At 37.9% G+C, this 23,295-nt stretch overlaps 1 protein-coding gene across 4 annotated transcripts in view; it reads right to left on the bottom strand.

The window, feature by feature from the left end:
* Positions 1-23,295, bottom strand: part of LOC138693048 (zinc finger protein ZFP2-like) — an 86,053-nt gene that overhangs the window by 32,121 nt on the left and 30,637 nt on the right. For 2 of the 4 annotated variants that reach the window (XM_069816596.1, XM_069816597.1), the window contains exon 2: positions 23,145-23,227. In XM_069816596.1, coding sequence (XP_069672697.1) covers positions 23,145-23,163 — 19 coding nt within the window. In that variant the 5' untranslated portion in view covers positions 23,164-23,227. Of the gene's footprint in view, positions 1-2,208; positions 2,342-5,678; positions 8,838-23,144; positions 23,228-23,295 lie in introns of those variants that run through there. The other 2 variants (XM_069816601.1, XM_069816599.1) reach the window with 2 other exon arrangements.

The raw sequence follows: 23,295 nt of genomic DNA on the forward strand, positions 1-23,295 counted from the left end.
TATATGATTCGTGATTTCTCTTCTTCGTTAAATCTGTGGACTGCTCACTTAATTTTTCATAACGCATTCACAATCACAGCTCAACGAGCACCCGTACTGATCTGTGTTACTGAAACCAAAGCTGTTCTGCTACTTCAGGTAATGTACAGCCCTGTCGCGTTCCCCTCCAAGCCAATTCACTCCTTCTAGGTAGGGGAATTGGAACTGCACATCGCACAGAGACAAGTGCACAATGTGCAGGGTTTTGGCATGCCTGGGTTATAGTCTCAAAGATCTTAATTGAGAAGCCATTGGTCACACTTTTCACCCACCATTCTCCACGGCTCTAATCTGATTTATCTCATTAACAACTGACATACTTCAAATTTTCTTTTGAAACTTACGTAAGTTATGTTCATTAGAATAATATTAGTCACTTCCAGCGTTTTTTTAAATTATTCACTACACATTCGTGCATCAGATAACGGGGACATTTGACTTTTATCCGATAACTAGATATTTACGGAGAAATATGTCCATCTAGACCACAGGTTCTCAACCTTTTTAAGATTGTGAGAACCGCCCACTTGTAATAGTAAATGAGCGAGCACCATGCAATCGAACAGGTTTAATATATGAATACATAATTAAAATAAATAAATAAATACATTGTTAAAACTCTCACCAAGGTAATAATATCATTGAACTTGAATGTCACTAAGAATTCCAATGATATCCGAAGATAACTTGCTTATAGCTACATGAATTAGATCTGTTCAGCTAATCGTGATCTTTTGTTATTTCATTAGTGGGAAAGTTTTTCGCATAGGTTAGTCGTCCCGAACATAAACATTTGAAGCAATTCACAATATTTGGAATTTAATGTATCTTACGCTCCTCAGAGGCTCTGAATTTCTCGGTTTAAAACAAAATACAATATTTAGTACTAAGGAGGAATAGAGATCTATCATTTCAAGTTCCGTATGGGCAGCCATATAATTCTCTTGAACAATATTGATTTTTCTGTACATTCACACTGTATTGAAAGGTATTAAGTTGCGCACCATGAAATACGAGAAGGCACATCTGGTCGCTTAAATATTATAATGGATGGCTAGGAACACTATTTGTTACGGCTCGTTCAACAAAATTTGAATTCGAAAAGGGACCTCTGGAGTGTTCGTGTTCGCCAGAGTTACCATGAGAAGAAATTTTACAGGAGGACATGGAACCTAAAATAAGGGGACATTGCTGGAAAAAGGAAGACTTTTTAAAACTTGGTATGAATAAAATTAAAGATAAAAACAATGGCTCACCTTAGTCAGTTTTTTCACTAGTTGCTGGATCAGTATTACACCTGTGCCCTACTTATCGGTGGAGACCACTTTGTGCATAAGAGCCTGAAGGGACAAACTTATATCTTGTAACAAATAACTATGGAATTGCTCACAGAACATGTCCTTGAAATTATATTTCACCATAATGATACCTCTGACTGTCTCCGTTAGCATGCGATTTCGTTCTTTTGTCCATTGAGCAGATATTAGCGAAAATACTCTCTCAGCAATTCCATTGTGACTTGGGACAAATAAATAGAATTGACCTATTTTTTAGAGTTCTGAGAAAGTTTTAGTGCTCGCAGAACTATTGGAATTGAAGAATTTGCACCATTGTTTAACTAAACTTAAATCTTTGTCAAAATTAACTTGATTGGCATATCTTTGTACATTGAAGAATAAAATTGATAAAATAGCTTAGAATCATGAATAGGCCCCTAATGGCATTTTTAGAATGTAAGAATTCAATGCTTGTCAATAGGTCATCATATTTTATGTTTTTATGTGCTCCCGCTTAAACCATTGAAAGCAGTTAAATTATTTCATAGGTTTTCACCATCTGTTTAGATATTCTATGCATAATATCGCACATTATTCAATATTGATATTAATTCTAGCTGAAATGTGAAATGCCGGACACTTCAATCTTTTTTAAGTGCCTGCTAGACAGGATAAAATCATTAAAAAAAAGAGGACATGTCCTACTTTTGCCGCACGGATGATAACCCTAGTGTTCGCGAGCACAGTTTTACTCGCATGATGAGAACACTAAATGCTATTAAAAGAGCACTACGGTGTTCGCGAGCAAAAGGTTGAGAACGCCTGATCTATATATAATTCCCCGATTAATGTTATATTGTACTCTTAGTGGAAGAAGAAAGCATATACATACCTAATTCCGAATGTAACTGATTATTAACCACATCCAATCACAACACAATGCCCAGAATTTCTCATTGTTGTACAGGTGCAACTTCATTTAACGTCCAGCATGAAGTGTAATCAAGACAGCCGTGAAGACAATTCAGTTGTACACACAAGACCGTGAGACACAATTTTGATTATTTAAAAATATCATTTTATAATTTCTTACCGTTAGATACATGCGGAATAAGATTTTTCGGGTAATGTCTGTATTTTAAAGCAGCTGCTCTAGTAGTATTTTTTAGGAGAACGTTTTCAACTAAAGATGTTATTCATCGTTGAAATTCAATGCGTTAAATAATCCTTGGAGTTTAGACACCGGCAAATCAGACAAGACTCACGCCCGTAACTGCTTGCCGTCAGGCTTGGGTTCCGGTGACGCTACAAAGCAAGTTAACTTTTAAGACTGAACTCATTCAGCCCTGGTTTTATAAGTTCAGTCCAGGCGGGACCCAAGAAAGCCACGAGAGGCACAGGGCAGGATCATCAACCGTGTGAGATGGTGAAGAGCAGGTTGTGAGATTGCTAACTGCGCATGCACTGCCAACTCATGCACTGCCAGTGGGATCCTTACTGGGATGGGAAATGATATGAGGCGATAGTGGCGATCCTGGTGGTTAGCAACTACCTTTGGATGCACATTTTGTAAGTATTGAAGTTCGTGACTGTGTATAGTAGACTGTGGCAATACGCTCTGCATTCGCTTTACGTTTTTAAAGCATTGAGTTGTGCCTCCAGTTTAGTATAGAGCTCACTGGTAGGCGCTCACTCGCCGAAAAATTCGTGAGGCGCACCCGGACTTTTGTTATAGCTCTGATCACAATGTAACAGATTGCTCAGCCATAGGCTTTGAGGCAACCATGAGTAGTTCCATACATCGATAACAGATGACGCGATGATCAAAATCGCCATAATAAGCACGGACCATGGATGAATATATAATGGGATGCGAAACTGCGGTCAGCACCATCTGACGGAAGGGGGTTCAAATAAGATGATCAGCGCCCGACGTCGTGGGTGGTGAACATTATAACCAGGGGCGGCTTTCGAAGGGGGGCTGCGGAGCTGCAGCACCCCCAGACATTTGTAGCTCTTGTCTCGTTTTATGTTGTGAAATACATTTATTATACAGTCTCTATTTAGCGCCTCGAATTTTTTTTAAAATTTCGCTCTCATTGACATGCACGCAATCGTCAATGAAGTCACTTCCTCCCCTGGTGCTGGCGAAACGAGAAACAAGGAAGGATTAGTGAAGCCACTTCCTCCCCTGGAGCTGCCATTCTCTTCTCGGAAGCTTTGCGCGTTAGTTTTACCCCTCCGCCTGCTCCCCTCGACCTGAATCCAGAGTTTCCAGGCGCTGTAAAATTTGCAGCAGTTTGTCAGTAGCGCGCAGTTTTAAATACATTTTCTTTAATGTTGTGAGTATAACAAGTGCAACAATGTTTAATTCTGTACAATATTTACAGTCTATTCAGTTCAGTATCTTAACAATTCAGGAGAAATGTGAAATTAAGTGCCCATCAGTTGAATCTCATAATGGAAAGAGCCGCTAAACAAAATAGCCTACAAAGCTCTCATATTTTTTGCTAATTTATCCAGTATCCCTGCTTTCTTCTCTCGATCTCCACACAGTCTGTATTAGATTAATGTGTTTCAAAGACAATTCCATCAGCTGGGGCAACAAGATGGAGTTTTAAAATAAGAACAGTAAATGTTGTTCATGAGAAGAATTAGCCATTGCTAGAAAGTTTTCAAACCATAATGGAATGTGAAACATCTAACAACATCACAATAAATGAGGCAAGCGCCCTGGTGCGTACTCTTGAAGATCCTTAATTCAATTTTTGACTCAGTTTTCTTTCATTTATTGATGTATCATGTAGATATATTATACAACCAACTGCAACATCGTCAGGTAGATATTTCTAAGGTTCAAATATGCATATAAAAATTAAATTATGGTTTATTTAACGACACTCGCAACTGCAGGGGTTATATCAGCGTCGCCGGCGTGCCGGAATTTTGTCCCACAGGATTATTTTAAATGCCAGTAAATCTACTGACATGAGCCTGTCTCATTTAAACACATTTAAATGCTATCGACCTGGGCCGGGATCGAACCCGAGACCTACAACTACTTCGCCAACCAGGGTGATACTCGCCAGAGTCGACCTGGTTGGCAAGTTGGTATAGCGCTGGCCTCCTATGCCCAAAGTTGCGGGTTCGATCCCGGACCAGGTCGATGGCATTTAAGTGTGCTTAACCCAGATTTTCCCACCATCCTTTTTTAAGGACAGTTGCAGTGCCTTCGGATATTATGTCATTGTTGGTGTTAGGGACATTTTATAAGTTGTGCGATAATGTTGGTAGTATTTGTTAGCTTTAGAAAATATACGTTCCTTGTTTCAGTTTATTTCAACATCATTTAACCGATTTTTGAGAGTAATTAATATGCCACTGTATTTTTATCACAAAAAATTTTTGGGCTTATCTGGGTTAAATCCGACAGGCTCATGTCAGTAGATTTACTGGCATGTAAAAGAACTCTTGCAGGACAAAATTCCGGTACATCCGGCGACGCTGATATAACCTCTGCAGTTGCGAGCGTCGTTAAATAAAACATATTTAAATAAATTTAAATTTACTCGTCGGATGTTGGATATGCATTGGGTTTTCGGGGTGGGCGCAGTGGAAGACTTTCGAAATAAGAAAGTGTGAATTTATAACAATGATTATAATTAGCAAAAAATGAATTGATGGATTAAATACATAAGTTAATGAGATTAAATAAAGAACATAATATGATGAAGTAATCGGAATGAATATAGTACATAAATGTCCAAAACTTGATATGATCGTAAAGATCCCATTAATCTCTCATAGTTATGACTTGGCTTGAATAATAACCTCCACAATTATTAATATCATAACTTATAAAAGTATAAATAACACCTGGGCCTAACTCATTTCATGCCAAACCAACCAAACTTATTAAAGAATTAGTGAAACTTTCAGGAATCATTCTCCTCAAAGGTCAAATTAAAATATAGTTTTAGAAGAATTAATTATATCGTGTTAGGTATTGATGTAATTTATTTTTAAAAGATGCAAAACACCTTCTTTTTCCAGTAACCCTTTCAATGTTTAATAATTCTGTATCTGTAAGTTCTACAGAGTTGCTTTACACCTCATTTTGAAGGGAATTTCACGAACTTTAATTTTATATCTACTTCTATTATCAAACCTCTAATTTCTTTTTTGTTTATTTTAAAAGTAATCTCTTGTTTGCTCATTGAGTTTCAGATTCTGTTAGCCAATAAATTCTGTCTTTCGTTGTTGTTGTAGGATCTACTTTGATCAATGCCACAGTGTTGTGCACAACTAATATATCAGGATATTTTGATATTTTGTATATTTGAAAGATGGTGAAGGTCCATATGGTTTCAAAAACTTATTTTTATTTCAATGCCTTCTATCACTAATACACATCCTATTCATTATTAATTTCAGCATTGGCATGCAAAAAAAAAAAAAAAACGACAATTTCGTTTATATCTGCATAATCAGCTGTTACATACTCTTGATTATTCTGAAAATTAGTAGCTTTTCACGAAAACTCTAGTCTCATTTACAGGACTGTAACTGTGGAACTGTTAAGTAGGTACCCTTTATTGTGTTTGCTGACTGAAACCTACTCTTCAGGAACTTTTCCTCTGTCTCTCCTTAGTGGAATACAAAAAATTAACGTTCGTGATACGTTATACAGTTGACGAGGGGTCATAATTTGTTCATCAGAGACCATAGGAAGACTTGCCAGTGCTACTAAACATTTTACCGTCCCTCCCATATCATCACACGCATTCTTGTCATGTGAGAAAGGAAAAAAAAGTTCCACTCAGAATAAATGTTAAATTCTTTCTCATAATGTCAAAGATTAAAGAAGTTGAAGTTATTTTTGTTCTGTGATGCTCCTTCGTCTGAAAAGTAATGAAGCTTTTCAGGTTTACAAGGCAGTTTCTGTTTTAAGAAGTCAACATGAGGCAATGGAATAAATGAATAGCAACAATATCATGCGTCATATAATCAGAGATAACCAAGCTGAAGTGCACCAGCATTTTGATTTTCTCACCTACATGGTATGTAATATATAACAAACATGCACTGTCGCTTGAGCATTGTTTCAATGAAATCCTTGCGCAGCATCATGAAGTATGAATTAATAATTCTCAGCGAAATCACAAACTACAATACATTCATTGCGAGTTAGATTTTCTTTCAGATGTCGCAAATAGGCAGATTGTTGAGTAGCGATAAATGAATGTCTTAAAAGAAGTTCTGGTGAGCTCTCAAACAAGTCGTCTAAAAATTTTAATAATTTTAGTACAGACTTATTATAAATCTGCATCCAATGCTTAGAGGTGATATCAGCGTCGCCGTATACCGGAATTTTGTCAGGAGTTCTTTTATATGCCAGTAAATCTACTGACATGAGCCTGTCGCATTTAAACACTTAAATGCCATCGACCTGGGCCGGGATCGAACCCGCAATCTCGAGTACAGAAGGCCAGCCCTATACCGACTACGCTACCCAGGCAGATTATATGTAACTCTTAGAACCTGGAATAAAATAGTCATGTTGATGTAGGTCTACAAGCCAGGGCTTGAGGTGGAGGGATGCGGAAGGATGGCTTAAAACCATCCCGTTACTTTGTAGTATGTAATGCATGTATGACTCTATTTTAACACAAGCTATTTCAACTTCTGTAATAATGTTTGTTGGTCTAGCTGAAACACAGATTGTAGGCCTACATCTTTTTCTTCTTCCCAGTTGAACAGCCTTCTTAGACCAAGACCGCCCGAATTATTCTGCTCCATTTATAGTCGCGTCGCTGTTATTTCCGGCGTGGTTTCTTCTTTCTGCTCACGTCTTAGGAAGTGAAGGCTCAATAAAATCTAGGTAGGTAGTATCGTTCGCCATTTCTGTGCTTTCGTTGCCGAGCTACCAGACGAAGAATCTATTTACCACACTGTTAACATTATCATGTTGTAGCTGCTATGATAATAAATCAAACGCATTGCAATTAAGCAAGTAATGTTCTCGTGTGCTTTCTACGAACGCCAACGAAAGAACCAAAATGTCGGGAAATTATATTAAGTATTTATCGAGCCTTAGGAAGTGCATGACTTCATCAGCAGCGAATGACAAGACGCACATGTTGAAATGTAGCCGACCTGCAACGTGATTGGCTGCCGGAAATAAGAGCGACGGGACTACAACTCTGTCCTGTGCTTCCCTTTTCCAATGGCTTACTTGGATAGACTTAAGATCTTTTCTTACGTCATCTAACAGTCTTATTGGTGGTGTTACCACTTTTCCTGTTACTTAAAGCGAATCAGTATAGGTGACCTTTTTACATGGCTTATTGTCCTCAGGCCTATACCAGATGTGATTTCACTGTGAGAACCAAATTGCACAAACTTCGCTCTTCAATTGTTTCTCATCGATATTCTTCCTTCCATGTATTTTCCTTTTAAAAGTGACCCACCTTCCAAACAATCTCCATATAGATCGCGTTCGAATGGTTTCTCACGAGTACGTCACAGATGGGAGTTCTACCACTGAATGGTTCACACGTCAGTGCAGACGTTGATAGTTGGTCCGGATATTCGTCTTTGTAGAACCATTCCCATGGACACAACCCAAATTCTGTATTAATTGCTTGTTACACTCCTCGGCTGAGAGAAACAGTTTTCACAACCATGGGATAATAATGTTTCTAGCCAATATGTTTGAGTACATGATTTTGTATACTTACTTTATGCAAAAAACACTTTCCACAAATGTCGCACTTGAACGGTTTCTGTCTCTGGTTTGAATGCTGACGTTCATGACACCTTAGATTACCGGACTGCGAATAGAATTTTAAACAAACTTTGCATTGGAATGGTTTCTCACCGGTATGCTTGCGTTCATGTCTCGTTAGCAATCTTTGCAAGACGAAGCATTTCCCACAAATTTTGCATTCGAATGGTTTTTCACCAGTATGCTCGAATTCATGCCTTTTTCGGGTACTCGACTGCGTGAAGCACTTTCCACAAACTTCGCATTTGAATGGCTTCTCACCTGTATGTCTGCGATTATGGCTCTTCAGAGCGCCCGAATCAGAAAATAAGTAACCACATACATCGCATTTGTGTGATTTCTCACCAGTATGCTGGCGTTCATGCCTTTTTCGGGTACTCTGTTGCGAAAACGATTTTCCACAGAAGTTGCATTTGAATGGTCTGTCACCAGTGTGAATGCGGTCATGGCTCTTTAGTGAACTCCGCTGCGTGAAGCTCTTTCCACAAACATCACATTTGAATGGTTTCTCACCTGTATGCCGGCGTTCGTGCCTTTTTAGACCATTTGCCTGCGAGAAGCACTTTCCACAAACACTGCATTTGAATAGTTTCTTACTTGAATAACTTCCATGATCCCGCAGAATCTCTGCCAACGTAACAGAATGTTCCCCACTCTGAGAAATAGTCGCGAGCTTTTTATGTGCAAATCCTTCGCCATTTGAGGATACAGTGCTGTCATGGGTATCTGCAAAACTATCATAAAATATATTATAATTATAGTCTTACAAATAGAAATCACTGATACATGGACCAAACTAATGCATAGTTATACAGTGAACAAGATGAGTATAAAGTGTGAATAATATTACTTCTTTACCAATAAACACTTATGGCTGATATATATAAAATATCAATTTCGCTTCGATTATGAAAAGATTGCCAGATTTGACAAAGCGTTACTTACTTACAAATGGCTTTTAAGGAACCTGATGGTTCATTGCCGCCCTTACATAAGCCCGCCATCAGTCCATACCCTGTGCAAGATTAATCCAGTCTCTGTCATCATATCCCACCTCCCTCAAATCCATTTTAATATTATCCTCCCATCTACGTCTCGGCCTCCCCAAAGGTCTTTTTCCCTCCGGTCTGCCAACTAACACTCTATATGCATTTCTGGATTCGCCCATAAGTGCCACATGCCCTGCTCATCTCAAACGTCTGGATTTAATGTTCCTAATTATGTCAGGTGAAGAATACAATGCGGGCAGTTCTGCGTTGTTTTGACAAAGCGTATTACATATAATTTGGAAACACACCTAAATGGTAAAATGATATACATTTGAAATCGAACATACAAAATGCCAGAAGAATTTACACCTATATAGCGTTTGTGCTCATTTACAGTTAAGAATGGGGGGGGGGGAAATATCATCAGATAGGTTAGAATGATTGGAATGCCGTATACCGCGAGAAAAATAATAGTACGGATTTATTGGCATTGATATCTAAACCAATCAACAGCCATCGGTTAAGATAACTTGAAATTTCCATTATCACTCCCATACAAATGATTTCTCAATATTTGAACCGATCCTTAGAGGGCACTAATGGCTATTTCCTTCAGAATGCTGTGTGTTAGCCCCAGAGTTACTACACAGAGTGAGCCATTAGTCATGATCGAGTGTGTTATGTGTTAGTTTATGAAATAATAAAATGCCACAAGCAAGTTAAAATAGTTCTTTATGCAATAAGTGGATAGTCTTGATGATTATGGCATGAGTGAATGTTTGTCGCACGAATGATACATCATCTTAGCATTACAAATGTAGGAAATAAATTATTAAATAATTCGGCATCAATAACTGACAAAGTCATCATATGTTCTTATCGATTAGTTGCGCCTGGTATTGGCATTGAATAAAGAGAAATGAATGTCCTTGCAGGTATTACACACTCTAGTTATACTGCAGGTATTACACACTCTAGTTATACTGCAGGTATCAAATTTACGTTACAAATGTTCATTTATCTTGTTAATATAGTTTACCTGAACCACAGAACTGTTTTATGTGATATTACAAAAGTGATACGAAATTCTTAAAGATTGGAAATAAATGATATTGTGACAGCGACGTGAGATTCGAACTCACGACCAGCGTCCCGCGAGAGAGCATATCGCGCGGGCTTCACGGGGAAAAGGGAAAGGGGCCTACACGCGAGGGGAGGCTGCGCACGCAGCTGCTACTTAACGCAGTGAATGTGGAACAACCTTCCCGACTATTCCAGAAATCCGTCGAAGTGGAAGACTCGCGAATTTTCGAGGCTACGTCGCTGTGGTTATAAATTACGGTCGCGAAGGAACGTCAGCAGTTTTTAGAGTTTTCAGTTATTCAGTCAGTGAGTAAGCCAGAGCAAGCAAGCCAGTCAAGCCAACCGGAGTTCGACTCGAGTGTGCGTCCGCATCTGCGTCAGCATCCGAAGGCCTGAGTTCGAGTGCAGTGGATCGCAGTTGGAGGGACCTGAGTTCGAGTGCAGTGGACCGCGGTTGGAGGGACCCGAGTTCGAGTACAGTGAACTGTCTCTGAAGGTCTGTGGTTCGAGATACTGTGGACTCGAGTGACTGCGATAGAAGAACTGTGAACTGAGAACTGATAGTTCTGATTTGTAAATAGTGCATTGTAAATATTAGTTAAGATTAACAGTTCATTGTTGTGCGTAATAGTCCAAGTAAGTTGTCATTGTCGTCGGTGGAGTGCTATAACGAATACTGTGTTGAGTGAAGATCCAATTGTTGACGAGAGCGTTTAAGGTGGATTGTAGAAAGGAATTATTGTGGCGAATAAATTACATTGTTGTTACTAATAAAATTTACAATATGTTACCTTCTGATCCCCACCCAAGCATTCCAGTATTACGTCAAAGAGAATTTGCTATTATTGGCACGGATGCCATAATAAGACGATTACACACGATGTTGGATGTAATAACGTGTTTATAATCTTGGATGGCATAAATGTTATTTAGTGAACTCGCCAATATTAATACATGATAAACTGCATTTTTCAACCAACAGCGCAACAAGGTTTTTGGGATCTGCATTTCCGCCGATCTCTTCCTTGTTGATTTCATCAGTGAACGGTGTAATGATTCATTCAGGCAGTCACTGGCATCATCGCCGACATAGTTTTTAGGTCTTTTGCTGCGGTTTGTATCCAATACAGAGCCTGTTGAGAAAGTCTTGTTTTCCAGTTTCTGGAGATTGGCTTCACTTCGAGCTGCTTCACTGAATTGATGAAAGAAGTTTTCTTTGATTTCTTCGTATACGTTTCACCAGTTTGTTTTTCATGAACCCACACACTAACGTGAGACTTGCTTTCATCCGCCATTGCTTACAACACAAAGACAACACAACGTTTCATATCGACAACAATCAACTAATAAATGCGCGCACCTGGCTTGTAACCAAAATATAAAAATTCACTCACTCTATCGGAAAAGTGGCAAACTATCGCTACAAACACTATAGGAAGAGGAAAAATATCCCTCTCAGCCTAGGAATAGTTTTAATTAGTTTTCGCTTGCAACAAATGTTTTATTTCAATATAAAATATGTGATGATGACTTCTGACCCATTCTTCACTATTTTCGTATAGTATTCTTATTAATGTTGTAAAATAATAGTGCATCATGCAACGACCCTATAATGATAGTAATTAAGACGCGAGTATGTTTGTTTATGAAACGAGCGCAAGCGAGTTTCACAATTTTAATACGAGCGTCTTAATTACCATTATAGGAAAGTTTCATACGACTTTTTATGCTCGACCATATTTCTAACTTGAAATTATTCAGGAGTATTCATATTATTTGTATCTGACTCAAGAGGTTAAGTGACCTTGTGCATAGCTCGTAAATTGTGAGATGTGCGCAGACGCGAAAGTATTGATTTTTTCCGAGGAACAATAATGTCATTGACCTTGAAATAATCTAGAGAATAACATGAACTGATTTTGATATAACCTGGAAATTGATTTAGAATTGAAAAACGAGATGACAAATTGAATTTATTTGAATATTATTTACAATTAACGCTAATTATTATAGTAACAGAACATAACCTTCTGTGACAGTATTGGATTCCAGCCTCCGTGACGTTTCCCTCGTTGTCTTTCGATTACATATCCGAGAATAATCGAAAACCTGAACTTTAATGAATTGATGTACTTTAATGACATGCATTAAAGGACTGCTATCAGGTGTATAATTACTACATTTCGGCATGGTCGAGCATAAAAGTATATGAATACCGGTAATTTAAAATCAATTCATATTGCACAAAATGCGTAATAACTGCGTCAGAGTTTCGTCACGAATTATGATAAATAAAAGACATTGCAGTATCGCTCCTAGGTGTCTGAAGAGAGTGATCTCGTGCTTAGGGAAGGATTCAATACACAATAAAATTACATTGATAAATTACAATAAGTACCATCTTAAAAATTAGTATTCACTAATAACTATTCAGGTGGTCTTGGTTGCAATATAGAAACAGAAGGCAATCAGTTGAACGCCAACAAGAGATCTCAGCTGATTTCTTTTGAAAGAAACACGTGAAATTTGGAGTTAATTTGCATACTATTTGTAGGACTAAATGATAAGATGTAAAACAAATGCTTTTTTTTCAGGCAATATTAAAAGAATAAATGACGAAATTAGCATACCAGTATGTAAATGAAGACACCAACGCACATAAGTGGAAGAGCAAGGCATGACAAAAAGTACATAATAGTTAAGGACGTAAGCAATTATGTTCAAAATTCCTGATGATTACTGACTGACTAGTATGTCTGACTAACTGAAAGTAATGCGAAAAGGTGTTACGACTGAAATTTCACAGAATTAAATGAGAGGAATAGATGTCTCGCACAAGTGAAGAAGCAGTTGCAGTGTACGAAAATGGGTGCATAAAAGTATATGTGGATGCATCGCCAAGCTATAGGCCTACTCCACACTCCTGGTGGACCGAAACCTGCAAGATCAAGTAAGTAAGCAAGTGAAGATATGAAGCTGATTCCACTGCAATGCATGCGATTGCGACAGCTCACCCTACAGTAATTGCAACCTAACATTTACACCAGTGTTTCACACAGCTAATATGTTATACATATTATATTTTATAAAGCTACATATTGTATATTAGTCAATCATGCAGATTAAATAAATTTATTCTCTAAAGGTGCGTACACACTTAGCGAACGAACAACGAACGAATGAAGAAGCAAAACTTCGTTGTTCGTTCGCTGTTTGGAGCAACGTTCAAATCATCAGCAAATTGTCAGAAAACATTCACGTTCGCTGATTATCCGCAATAAAGGCAGACGGAAATATAACGATAGCACGCGCAGCCGTTGTTATTATAGGCAGTTTAACAAAAAGAAAGTTAAAAACCAAAAGGCGATGGTGGCAGACGCCACTCTACGAAAGTCACAATCAATATAGAGGCACTGACTTGCTTCATGATTTACGTCGAATGGAATCGGGACAGTTTCACAACTTCTGTAGCATTTCAGAAACAGACTTCGAAATATTACTTTGCAAAATAGGGACAAAATTTTCCAAGAAAGACACAGGCTGGCGAGAAGCAATACCTATTCAGGAAAGACTAGCATTAACACTTCGATATCTCGCTACAGGAGATTCGTATACAAGTTTGATGTATTTATTCAAAGTGTCGAAACAGCTGATTACCAGGATTGTTCCAGAAGTATCTACAGCTATAACTGAGGAACTGGAAGATTTTATTAAGGTACGACTGCAAGACAGGGGAAAGTTTCAGTACACGCATACCTCACTGACAATAATTATCTTAAAATACTAAAAAGAGAGATCTGTCTGTGTCGAATGCACAACATGCTTACGAAAAGGCACTTTTCAGTGCCAATAATTTATTTTGTGACCACAAGGTTGGAACTTTGTTTTTCTGGGCGTGAATTTGTCCAAAAGGAGCGACATATGTTTATACACAAACCAAGTTGGCTCGTACACTTCATCACTCCCCATTCCAGATCTTTTTGTGGACTTTCCCTCTGGAATGATGTCAGTAGGGACTCAATTTTCTTTTTGAGTTCTGGTCTCTACAATAAACAACAAACATGTATCCACTGAAAATAAATAAACAAAAACAATTTTCAAATTTTGCACGTGTTTGACTCGCCTATCTTGCAGCTGAACATCTTTCAAATAGCTTCCCAAACATCATGTTTTCTTACTTTATTGTGGTCAGTAGATGCTTGGGATTCCATAAAGTTTCCTGCTCCCTATATGCACTAATAAGATTTATAACAGCGTCTTCCGTCCACTCTAGTTTCGACATCCTGTTGGTGAAATTGAACTAGCGCTGCATTCTGTTACGAACTACCAACTAGTGGCAAATCCCGTCCACAACGAATACCAACTTCCTTTGATGTACAAGCGACGGATCACTTCCGAAGGCAAATCAAACGATCGGTTTGCCTTTGCTGCGACGTACACACGTACCGATTTCATTCAGCGAATGCAATCGTTTGTCGTTCGTTCGTTATTCGTTCGCTAAGTGTGTACGCACCTTTACAGGGCACATGTACAGTCGCTCCAAAAACATTTGAGCGCATTTTTGATAGCGCATATGACAGAGTGACAAGGTCCCGATGCTGTGTTCACACGAGCACGCAATCTGCATTTCAGGTAAAATACATGTTAACCAGACTCTTATTCGGATATGGAGGAAATAAAAACGACAAGTTGGAGAGCTGCATGGTAGCTACGCTCTTAGCAATACAGTACTGATTAGAGCCAAATGCTGATCCTCCTACCAACTTTTTTTTTTTTAATCTAGCTCATTCCACGTTGTTATGAGAGATGTGGGTATAGTTGGCGACCTGATCTCCTTAAGTCCTTTACTCTTCCAATTTTAGTAAATTTCCGTACGATTCTTGTCACTGTTGTATGTGGAATTGAATTATGATCTGGATACATATCAGTAAATAAATTCGCTGCCTCTCGAAATCGTGGTCACTTAGTCACTCATAACGAGTGCACCTCTGCACATGTGCCACTGTCATACATCTATGACGCAGTGCATGAGGGTAGGCCAAGAGGTGGAACTTAAACTGAGAGGATTCAATCCGACATCAGGATGGGAATCAGATGCGACTTAGTGGATAGAGCGTCAGCACGTAGAGCTGAAAACCCGGGTTCAAATCCCGGTGCCGGAGAGAATTTTTCTCTATTCCACTCATCCTTCATCATATGATGTCAGATTCAGTCCCTTAAATAAGATCTTTCTGTATTAATAAACATAATTTCTTGGATATGAACGAAGGAAGTCAAATCACAATAAACAAAAAAGCGTTCTACTCCTCTTAGCTGTTTTCTTGATTCAGCAACAATCCCAAATTTGTACAGAAGTATCTAATCTAAGAATTTTTGAGCATTATTCGAAAATATAAAAATATGTTGGGTACTCCATTTAAAGTAAGAGAGTTCGAGTAGAAAAAACTAGGTAATATCATTATTGAGTTCTTAGAATATGGCTATGCCCACACACAGAGTATCAAGTTACTGAACTACATGCTTTAAACATGACCAAACTAATGTACAGAGTATGAGCCATCCGTTCACTCTGCTCGTTCGTAAAATAATTTTGGCAATAATAATAATAATAATAATAATAATAATAATAAATTATGATTATTGTTACAAAACATTGTGAAACTTGGACTCTCACTTTGAGAGACAAACAGAATGCCTGTGGGAATAAGGTGCTTAGGAAAATATTTGGAGCTAAGAGGGATGAAGTTACAGGAGAATGAAGAAAGTTACATAACGCAGAACTGCATGTATTGTATTCTTCACCTGACATAATTAGGAACATTAAATCCAGACGTTTGTTATGGGCAGAGTACAGTATGTAGCATGTATGGGACAATCCAGAAATACACATAGAGTGTTAGTTGGGAGGCCGGAGGGAAAATGACCTTTGGGTAGGTCGACACGTAGATGAGAGAACAATATTATAATGGATTAGATGGAGGTGGGATATGATGGTAGAGGCTAGATTAATCTTGCACAGGATAGGGCCCAATGGCGGCAATAAACCTGCGGATTCCTTAAAAGCCATAAGTTACAGAATGAAGACGATCCATACTCTTTACATCAAATTTTAGACCTAGACCTATAAGAAGGAGTCCTAAAGTAATCAAAAAAGATGAAGCAACTCTCTGAGATACTGCTACACTATATTACACATTATTACAATAATACTGTGAATTTTTACTACACTCACAAGATTTTGCATAGAATATCCGGTTAGGAATATTGGACAGCTCTCATGATATGTACAAGTAAGATCGGTAAATTAAAGCAAAGTACGGACACTGTGAAGAATCTGAGAGGCTCCATGAATCTTCCGAAGCTCAAAAATGTAAAGCGGATTTGGAGTACTGTCTTTGTCATTACTACCAGTAAACTGGAAATGAGGAACGACATTGACTTTTGTAGGGCTCTTGGTGGAGGGTTAGTGGAGAGCCTAGAAAGTCGGCTTTCAACCTTCGTAACAGCAGTTCGAATTCTGGAGGGTCCACGTGAAATGTGTGTAGTGGACAAAGCTGGTATTAGCAGTGAATACAAAGGCTCCTACCATTCCTTCTAGTCATATGGATGCGCTACAGGGCAACGAGGGAATTCTCCGTACTATCTAGAGCACAAGTATGGCGAGTTCCTCGTAGGAAGAAAACATGGAATCCTCTGAATTATATAATGGCTGAGCCAAGGATATTGCTGGAAGCTTATTTTTTCACATAACATTTATTGCACATGTTTCTGAGCTCACTTCATGTACACTTACAAAGAGTTCATTGTGAAAATGTAACAAATATACTTCTTTATGTGATAACACAGAAAAAGATGTAAAATCGTCGCTTCCACACAGAATGTCAGCAAGTGAACCAATTTCCGGTAGTGGTCAGTATCTGCCTGTGAAACTAGTAGCCAGATCACATCCTGGTTGGGGCAAATTGGCTGATTGAAGTTCTTCCATTTTTTTTCACTCAAATCAAGCAAGGCAGCTTATGCTGTCGTAGCCTGGGATCATTTCGCCATTATTATCAGTCATTTTGTCCCATCCAGCTTACTTCCACACTGATGCCATCCTACAGTGCTCGGCCAAAAGAATCCCACATAATGGATCCCTCAACTTCAGAAGAGGACTGTTGACCATAATCGCGAAAAAATGACAGGGGCGCAAAAAACTCCATATGTGCAGCGCTACCAAAAAAAAAAAAACTCACGATGTCATACAGTAAATATGGAATATTCCAGAAATATTTCAATGTACTAGAACTTTCAAGTCCACACCTGTGGAGTAACGGTCAGCGCGTCTGGCTGCGAAACCAGGTGGCCCGGGTTCGATTCCCGGTCGGGGCAAGTTACCTGGTTGAGGTTTTTTCCGGGGTTTTCCCTCAACCCAACATGGGCAAATGCTGGGTAACTTTCGGTGCTGGACCCCGGACTCATTTCACCAGCATTATCACCTTCATCTCATTGAAACGCTAAATAACCTAAGCTGTTGATAAAGCGTCGTAAAATAACCTACTAAAATAAAAAAGAACTTTCAAAAACGAATAGCGTACTGAGTTTCTTTTTTTAAAAGTTGGTTATTTAACGACACTGTATCAACTACTGGTTATTTGTCGATGGTAATGATGATAGCGACAAAGTATTTAGCGAGATGAAGCCGAGGATTCGCCATCGATTACTTACGGTTGGGGAAAACCTAGGAAGAAACCCAACAAGGTAATCAGCCCAAGCGGGAATCGAACCCGCGCCCGAGCGCAACTCCGGATCGGCAGGCAAACGATTTAGCCGACAGAACTACACCGAATAACTGTGGTACACATATCCCAATGTATAAGAAATACCGGTACGTTGTATTTGTGGCAAGTATAATCAAACTAACAGACGTCATTTTATAATATTGCGCACATGACGTCTTGGAGGTCATCCTTTAACTGTTAAGGGGGCTCATTAAGATGAAAATGAAAAAGAAATTGACAGTTTTACTTTTCACACACTTCATGAAAGTATGACTCATTCTGCCTAATTTGGTGTTCGTTTTTTTTAATATTCGAATATTTACTATTTTAAATATATATATTAAATATTAGTGTATTAATGTTTTAGAGCAGCGATGTCAGACAGAGACTAAACAGAGCGGAGCGCTCCACTAGACTCGTTGCGTGCTCCGGTGTTTCCACAGACATAAGCAAGTTCACGCTCCGATCTAGCTCCACAACCGGTTTTGGAGCTTACAACTCTGACACTACTGTTTTAGAGAAAAACATTTATCACTTTTCACAAAAAAATCATAATCTCAGCAACTAATCGTGATTGAAGGTTGTAGTTTTGTTTGTTTTGCACTAAAGTTAATGCTTAATAAAGCCAGATCTTGCCCATCCTGATTTACTAAAAATATTTTTGAGAGGAAGAACTCAGAATACTAATGAATCATTCAATAATGTTATTTGGTACCAATTCCCAAGAAATGTGTTTGTTGGTATGTCAACGTTGGAACTTGGTATACTAGATGCTGTACTCACATTTAATGAAGGATACACTGCAAGAATACAGGTGTTGCAGGCTTTAGGTATTCAAACAGGATATAATACGTCGAAAAACATGGCGAAACTGGACACATTGCGAATATCAAAGGCAGAAATCGCAGTAACAAACACTACCAAAGAGGCAAGATCCAAGAGAAGAAGGGCAGCATTAGGTGAGCAGGATGGAGAAGAAGATGAGGACTACCAACCAGGAGGGTTTTAAAATATTTTTTCTGTAATACGTGAGTTTTATGGAAATTTTTACTTTACACATGATTTACTTAAAATTACATTTTTCAACATAAATGACGTTTTCTCAGAAACTACTCACAGACTATCTGCGTGAAAGTTTTACCATACATTTCAGATAACACTGTGATGATGTGGAATTCCTTTGATTGAGTTTGCTATAATAGTTTATTTAAAAGAAAATAAAATGTTTGATTTTTTTTTAATTTTTAGAGGTTTATATAATAAAATATCTTTTTTATATTAAATATTTTATCATCAAAACGGACCAGTGCACTGAGAAGATATGCATAAAAATCCTGTAAAAATATCACATTCCTATACCTAGTATGTTCTGAGATAACAGGTCATTAATATAGCTGTTTTAACATTAGTCAGGTAGGGCTTGAAATCGAATCAACTAGACATTTAATTCACAAACAGAATCTGTGAACGCAGATCTGTATTTTGGACAACGAGATAGAATAATAACATTAATAAAGGCAATACACAAGTATAAAACTAAATTAAACTAAAGTTAGTAATAGCCAGTGAACATTACATACACAGTCACAGCTCCCCCATACAGGGCATATGCGTTCTTGGAAAACAACACTGCACTGGCCCATAGTCGCATTTTGCATTTTTCCGTTTTCTACTCCACTGAGTTCCTTTTCAATTCCATTATTTCGCTATTTCTTTTGTGTGTTAATTTTTCGTTAATAATCTTATGAAAATTATTTGAAAAAATCAGTAATTAAGTTCATGTAACTTTTCGATACACATTTTATTCCACTTTCTATTATTTGATATTCCATTGTTAACGTTTTTATAATATTATAATATTAATAACAATTTTTTATAATATTAATGTTATGTAATAATAATAATAATAAGGAATGAAATAATACGCCTTTGGTGTGAGGAGTACAAATTAGGAATTCAAATTTCAAGTTCCATAAGACTAAACACAGTTCTTTTCGCGGACGACCAAGTATTAGTTGCAAACTCCGAAGACAATTTACAGATGGGTATATTTAAACTAAATAAAATCATAGAAGAACATGGCATGAAGATTTCACCAAAAAAAAACAAAATAATGGCATTTGAAGGTACAAACCCAATCCGAAGCAAAATTGTTGTTGAAATTGTGATTTCAGAACAGATAAATTCCTTTTCATACTTAGGATGTAATATATCATACGAAGGTGAGAATGTTGTAAGCAGAAAAATTAACAAATTTTTACAAATATTAGGACTGCTATACCATACCCAAAAACCAAGTTTAGTACAGAAACATTCCGGAATAAAACTATATAAAACCCTTGCACTACCAACTCTCCTCTATGGAAGCGAAATTTGGGTTCTGAAACAAAGAGATATCAGCAGATTAAAAGCAGCTGAAATGAAATATCTGCAACGAACTGCAGGATACACACTTCTGGACCACAAGAGGAAGGAGGATATACTGCAGGAACTCAACATGCAACCATTAAAAGAAAAAATTACAGAATACAGAAACAGATGGCTTGAACACATTTCTCGTATGGAAGCTGGCCGGACACCCCAAGAAATGCTAAAATACCACTCTCAAGGACGACGACGACCTGGACGTCCACAGAAACGTCAACAATGGCCTAATTTCGTGCCTGGAATATGATGATGATGATGTAATAATACAAGTTATAACAAATACGAAATAGACTATGAGCTTCATAAAAAGAAAAAGAAACTTTAGCTACACTCTGTAACGTATTACCGGTATTTTATTTAACTTCAACGTTTAGATATGGTATCTTGTCTGTATTCCCATCCTTTATTTATTATAGAGTACAATACATAGTCACAATACTATTCATATAATATTATAGGTGGCAATTGTTCTAGTTTATACATATAATACTTTAAATTTTACAATATGCTTCCGCGAGTATTAAAAATTAGTGTATTCCTTGCCACTCAACTACAACAAGCCATTGGTATGGATATCGAATGGACACTCAAAAACAGCCATTTTTCCCAGAATGTATTCAGGAAACATTCACTTCTGAGTACCACAGATTCAAACACCAAATAATCTATTAATAATAAAAAACAGAGCCAGGTATCACACATGGAACATTTTGAAGCTGTTTGACATAATGTAGCTTCTCAATATTCTAAACCAGGCCTGTACAAGGTTTGCGCTCTCTGAGCCGGCTCACAGCTCATGAGCAGAATGCAGATATTAGCTGCGCTCTGTATAAGGGTGGACTGGAAGAAGGGGTGATCTCGTACAAAATATACACAAAAGGAAGTACTGTTACAAGTGCTTATGAAATGAATTCCCGTTCAGTGTTTGCAAAACTATCTTGCACTATTATTAATTAATAAAGAAATGTTTATTTTACGAAAGTAATAGAAAGTCTACAGCTACTTAAATGTACAATATCATTTTGTTATATTTTTATTTATCAGTACATCAAAACGAGGTTTTATGCTGTTTGCAGCTGAAAGGAACAGTAGCCTACTGACCATAATGACACATCAGTTAGAGATGTTCGATGTCTGCCTTCATTAAAGTTGATTATAGAAAACAGTTGCTCACAAATATAAATGTTGAGCCAAACATAGCAATCATTTTCACAGCCAGCCTGTGTAGTCGTGGATATTATTGCTAATGTTTAGTCTTGTAAAACTCAACCAGGCTAGTAGTATTATTCAAACGATCTTTAGCCCTTAGATCACATTGCAGATCAATAATTTCGAGCTGTAAATCGTTAAATGTTAAATGTTATGTTCCGCCTTCTAGATTCCTCCATACTGTACTGTAGCAGTAGGTAAGCAACGTGAAACAGTTACTGACAATACGCCTACACACTGCACTCCACTAGATAACTGAGTCGTCGTTTCCCTCTCCTCTACCTATAGCAAGTCTATGTCATTCTGACGTATCTTCCTCTCTGTTCTGGCGAGCGGTAAACACCGCTCTCCCGCTCCAAAGGAGCGCGCGTGCTCGTTGAGCGGTTTGTGCAGGCCTGTTCTAAACCTTGATTATGATGCATGTTCTTGTATGTCACAACATGAGGATTAGTTTTAATTGTATTATTGTGCTTCACATGCCTGTTCAGTGTATGCCTGTGCCGTTTGGCGGTCATTTAAAAACATGGCATCCCACATCACGTTTCCATGATTGTACAACTATCCATCTTTATACATTAGATTGTTACATCGTCATTGCCAATTTCCAAGCTTGTGTGCTTTCTATGTATCATCCTCTGTCTGGCAATGTTTTCGTAACTTCCTTTTTCAACGATACACGTCGTCAAACTTTTCTGTGTAGCCCCAGTGCTTCCCATTTGTACATAGTTCTTGGCTATCTTACTAGATTACACGATTCTTTTTCATAAGTCTATTCCAACGATTCAATCATACATAACGATTCGTTCACGATTCTTCTCAGTCTGCGATTCCAACTATTCTTTTGAATCATCGAGTTCACGATTCTTCCCAGTCTGCGATTCCAACTATTCTTTTGAATCGTCAATGAACGACTCGCAGGACACTTTCCATTGCAAACTATGCGTAGAACATTAACGTTCTACATCTCTCGCATAGATGGCATAAGAGGCGTGACATTGGATTGTCTCTTTCTCATTGGCTGGAACCATTCAACATGACCTCCATTAGTCTACAAAATTACCCAAGATAATGTTTCTAAATTATAATTTATCAACTGAACCTTATTACGAAGTACATTTTTTGCATTGCATCTCTATTTAACTATGCAAATTTCAGTGGTACATTATTTTCCATACTTAACAAATGCAGCATTTTGATTTCACTCTCGCTCGGGAGTATTCGGCACGGTTCGGAAATGTCCGTTGACAGGTTACATCAAACAAGTAAACAGAATCGTGGGTTACGATACCATGTCAATTCGTTACTATTCTTTTGAACGACGATTCGTTACGATTCTTTTGAACGACGATTCGTTGAAACCACGAATCGATTCTTACGATTCTTTATTATTAGTCGTTGGAATGAACGATTCGTTCACGAATCGACCCAACTCTATATCTTACGCGCTCATTCTCAGCATATGGACATATCATCCCATGCCATAACACAATGAAAATTAATGCACGGTATGTGATAATTTTAATGAAGCAATGACTAAAGGACTATTATGTGAAGACTCACACATCACACTCACCTATCGGCCAGAATCTCATTCTCCTCTGTCGTAACTTCCAGTTTCAGCTCGTCTTTTACTGTGTCCAAGTCACACAACTCTTCCTGAAACATAGTAGAGTGGAGAGTAGAAAAATGATGTAAGTTTACAGGAGTGCACCTATTTTCATGCC

This window comes from Periplaneta americana, chromosome 17, assembly GCF_040183065.1.
Source record: "Periplaneta americana isolate PAMFEO1 chromosome 17, P.americana_PAMFEO1_priV1, whole genome shotgun sequence".
Classification (NCBI taxonomy): domain Eukaryota; kingdom Metazoa; phylum Arthropoda; class Insecta; order Blattodea; family Blattidae; genus Periplaneta; species Periplaneta americana.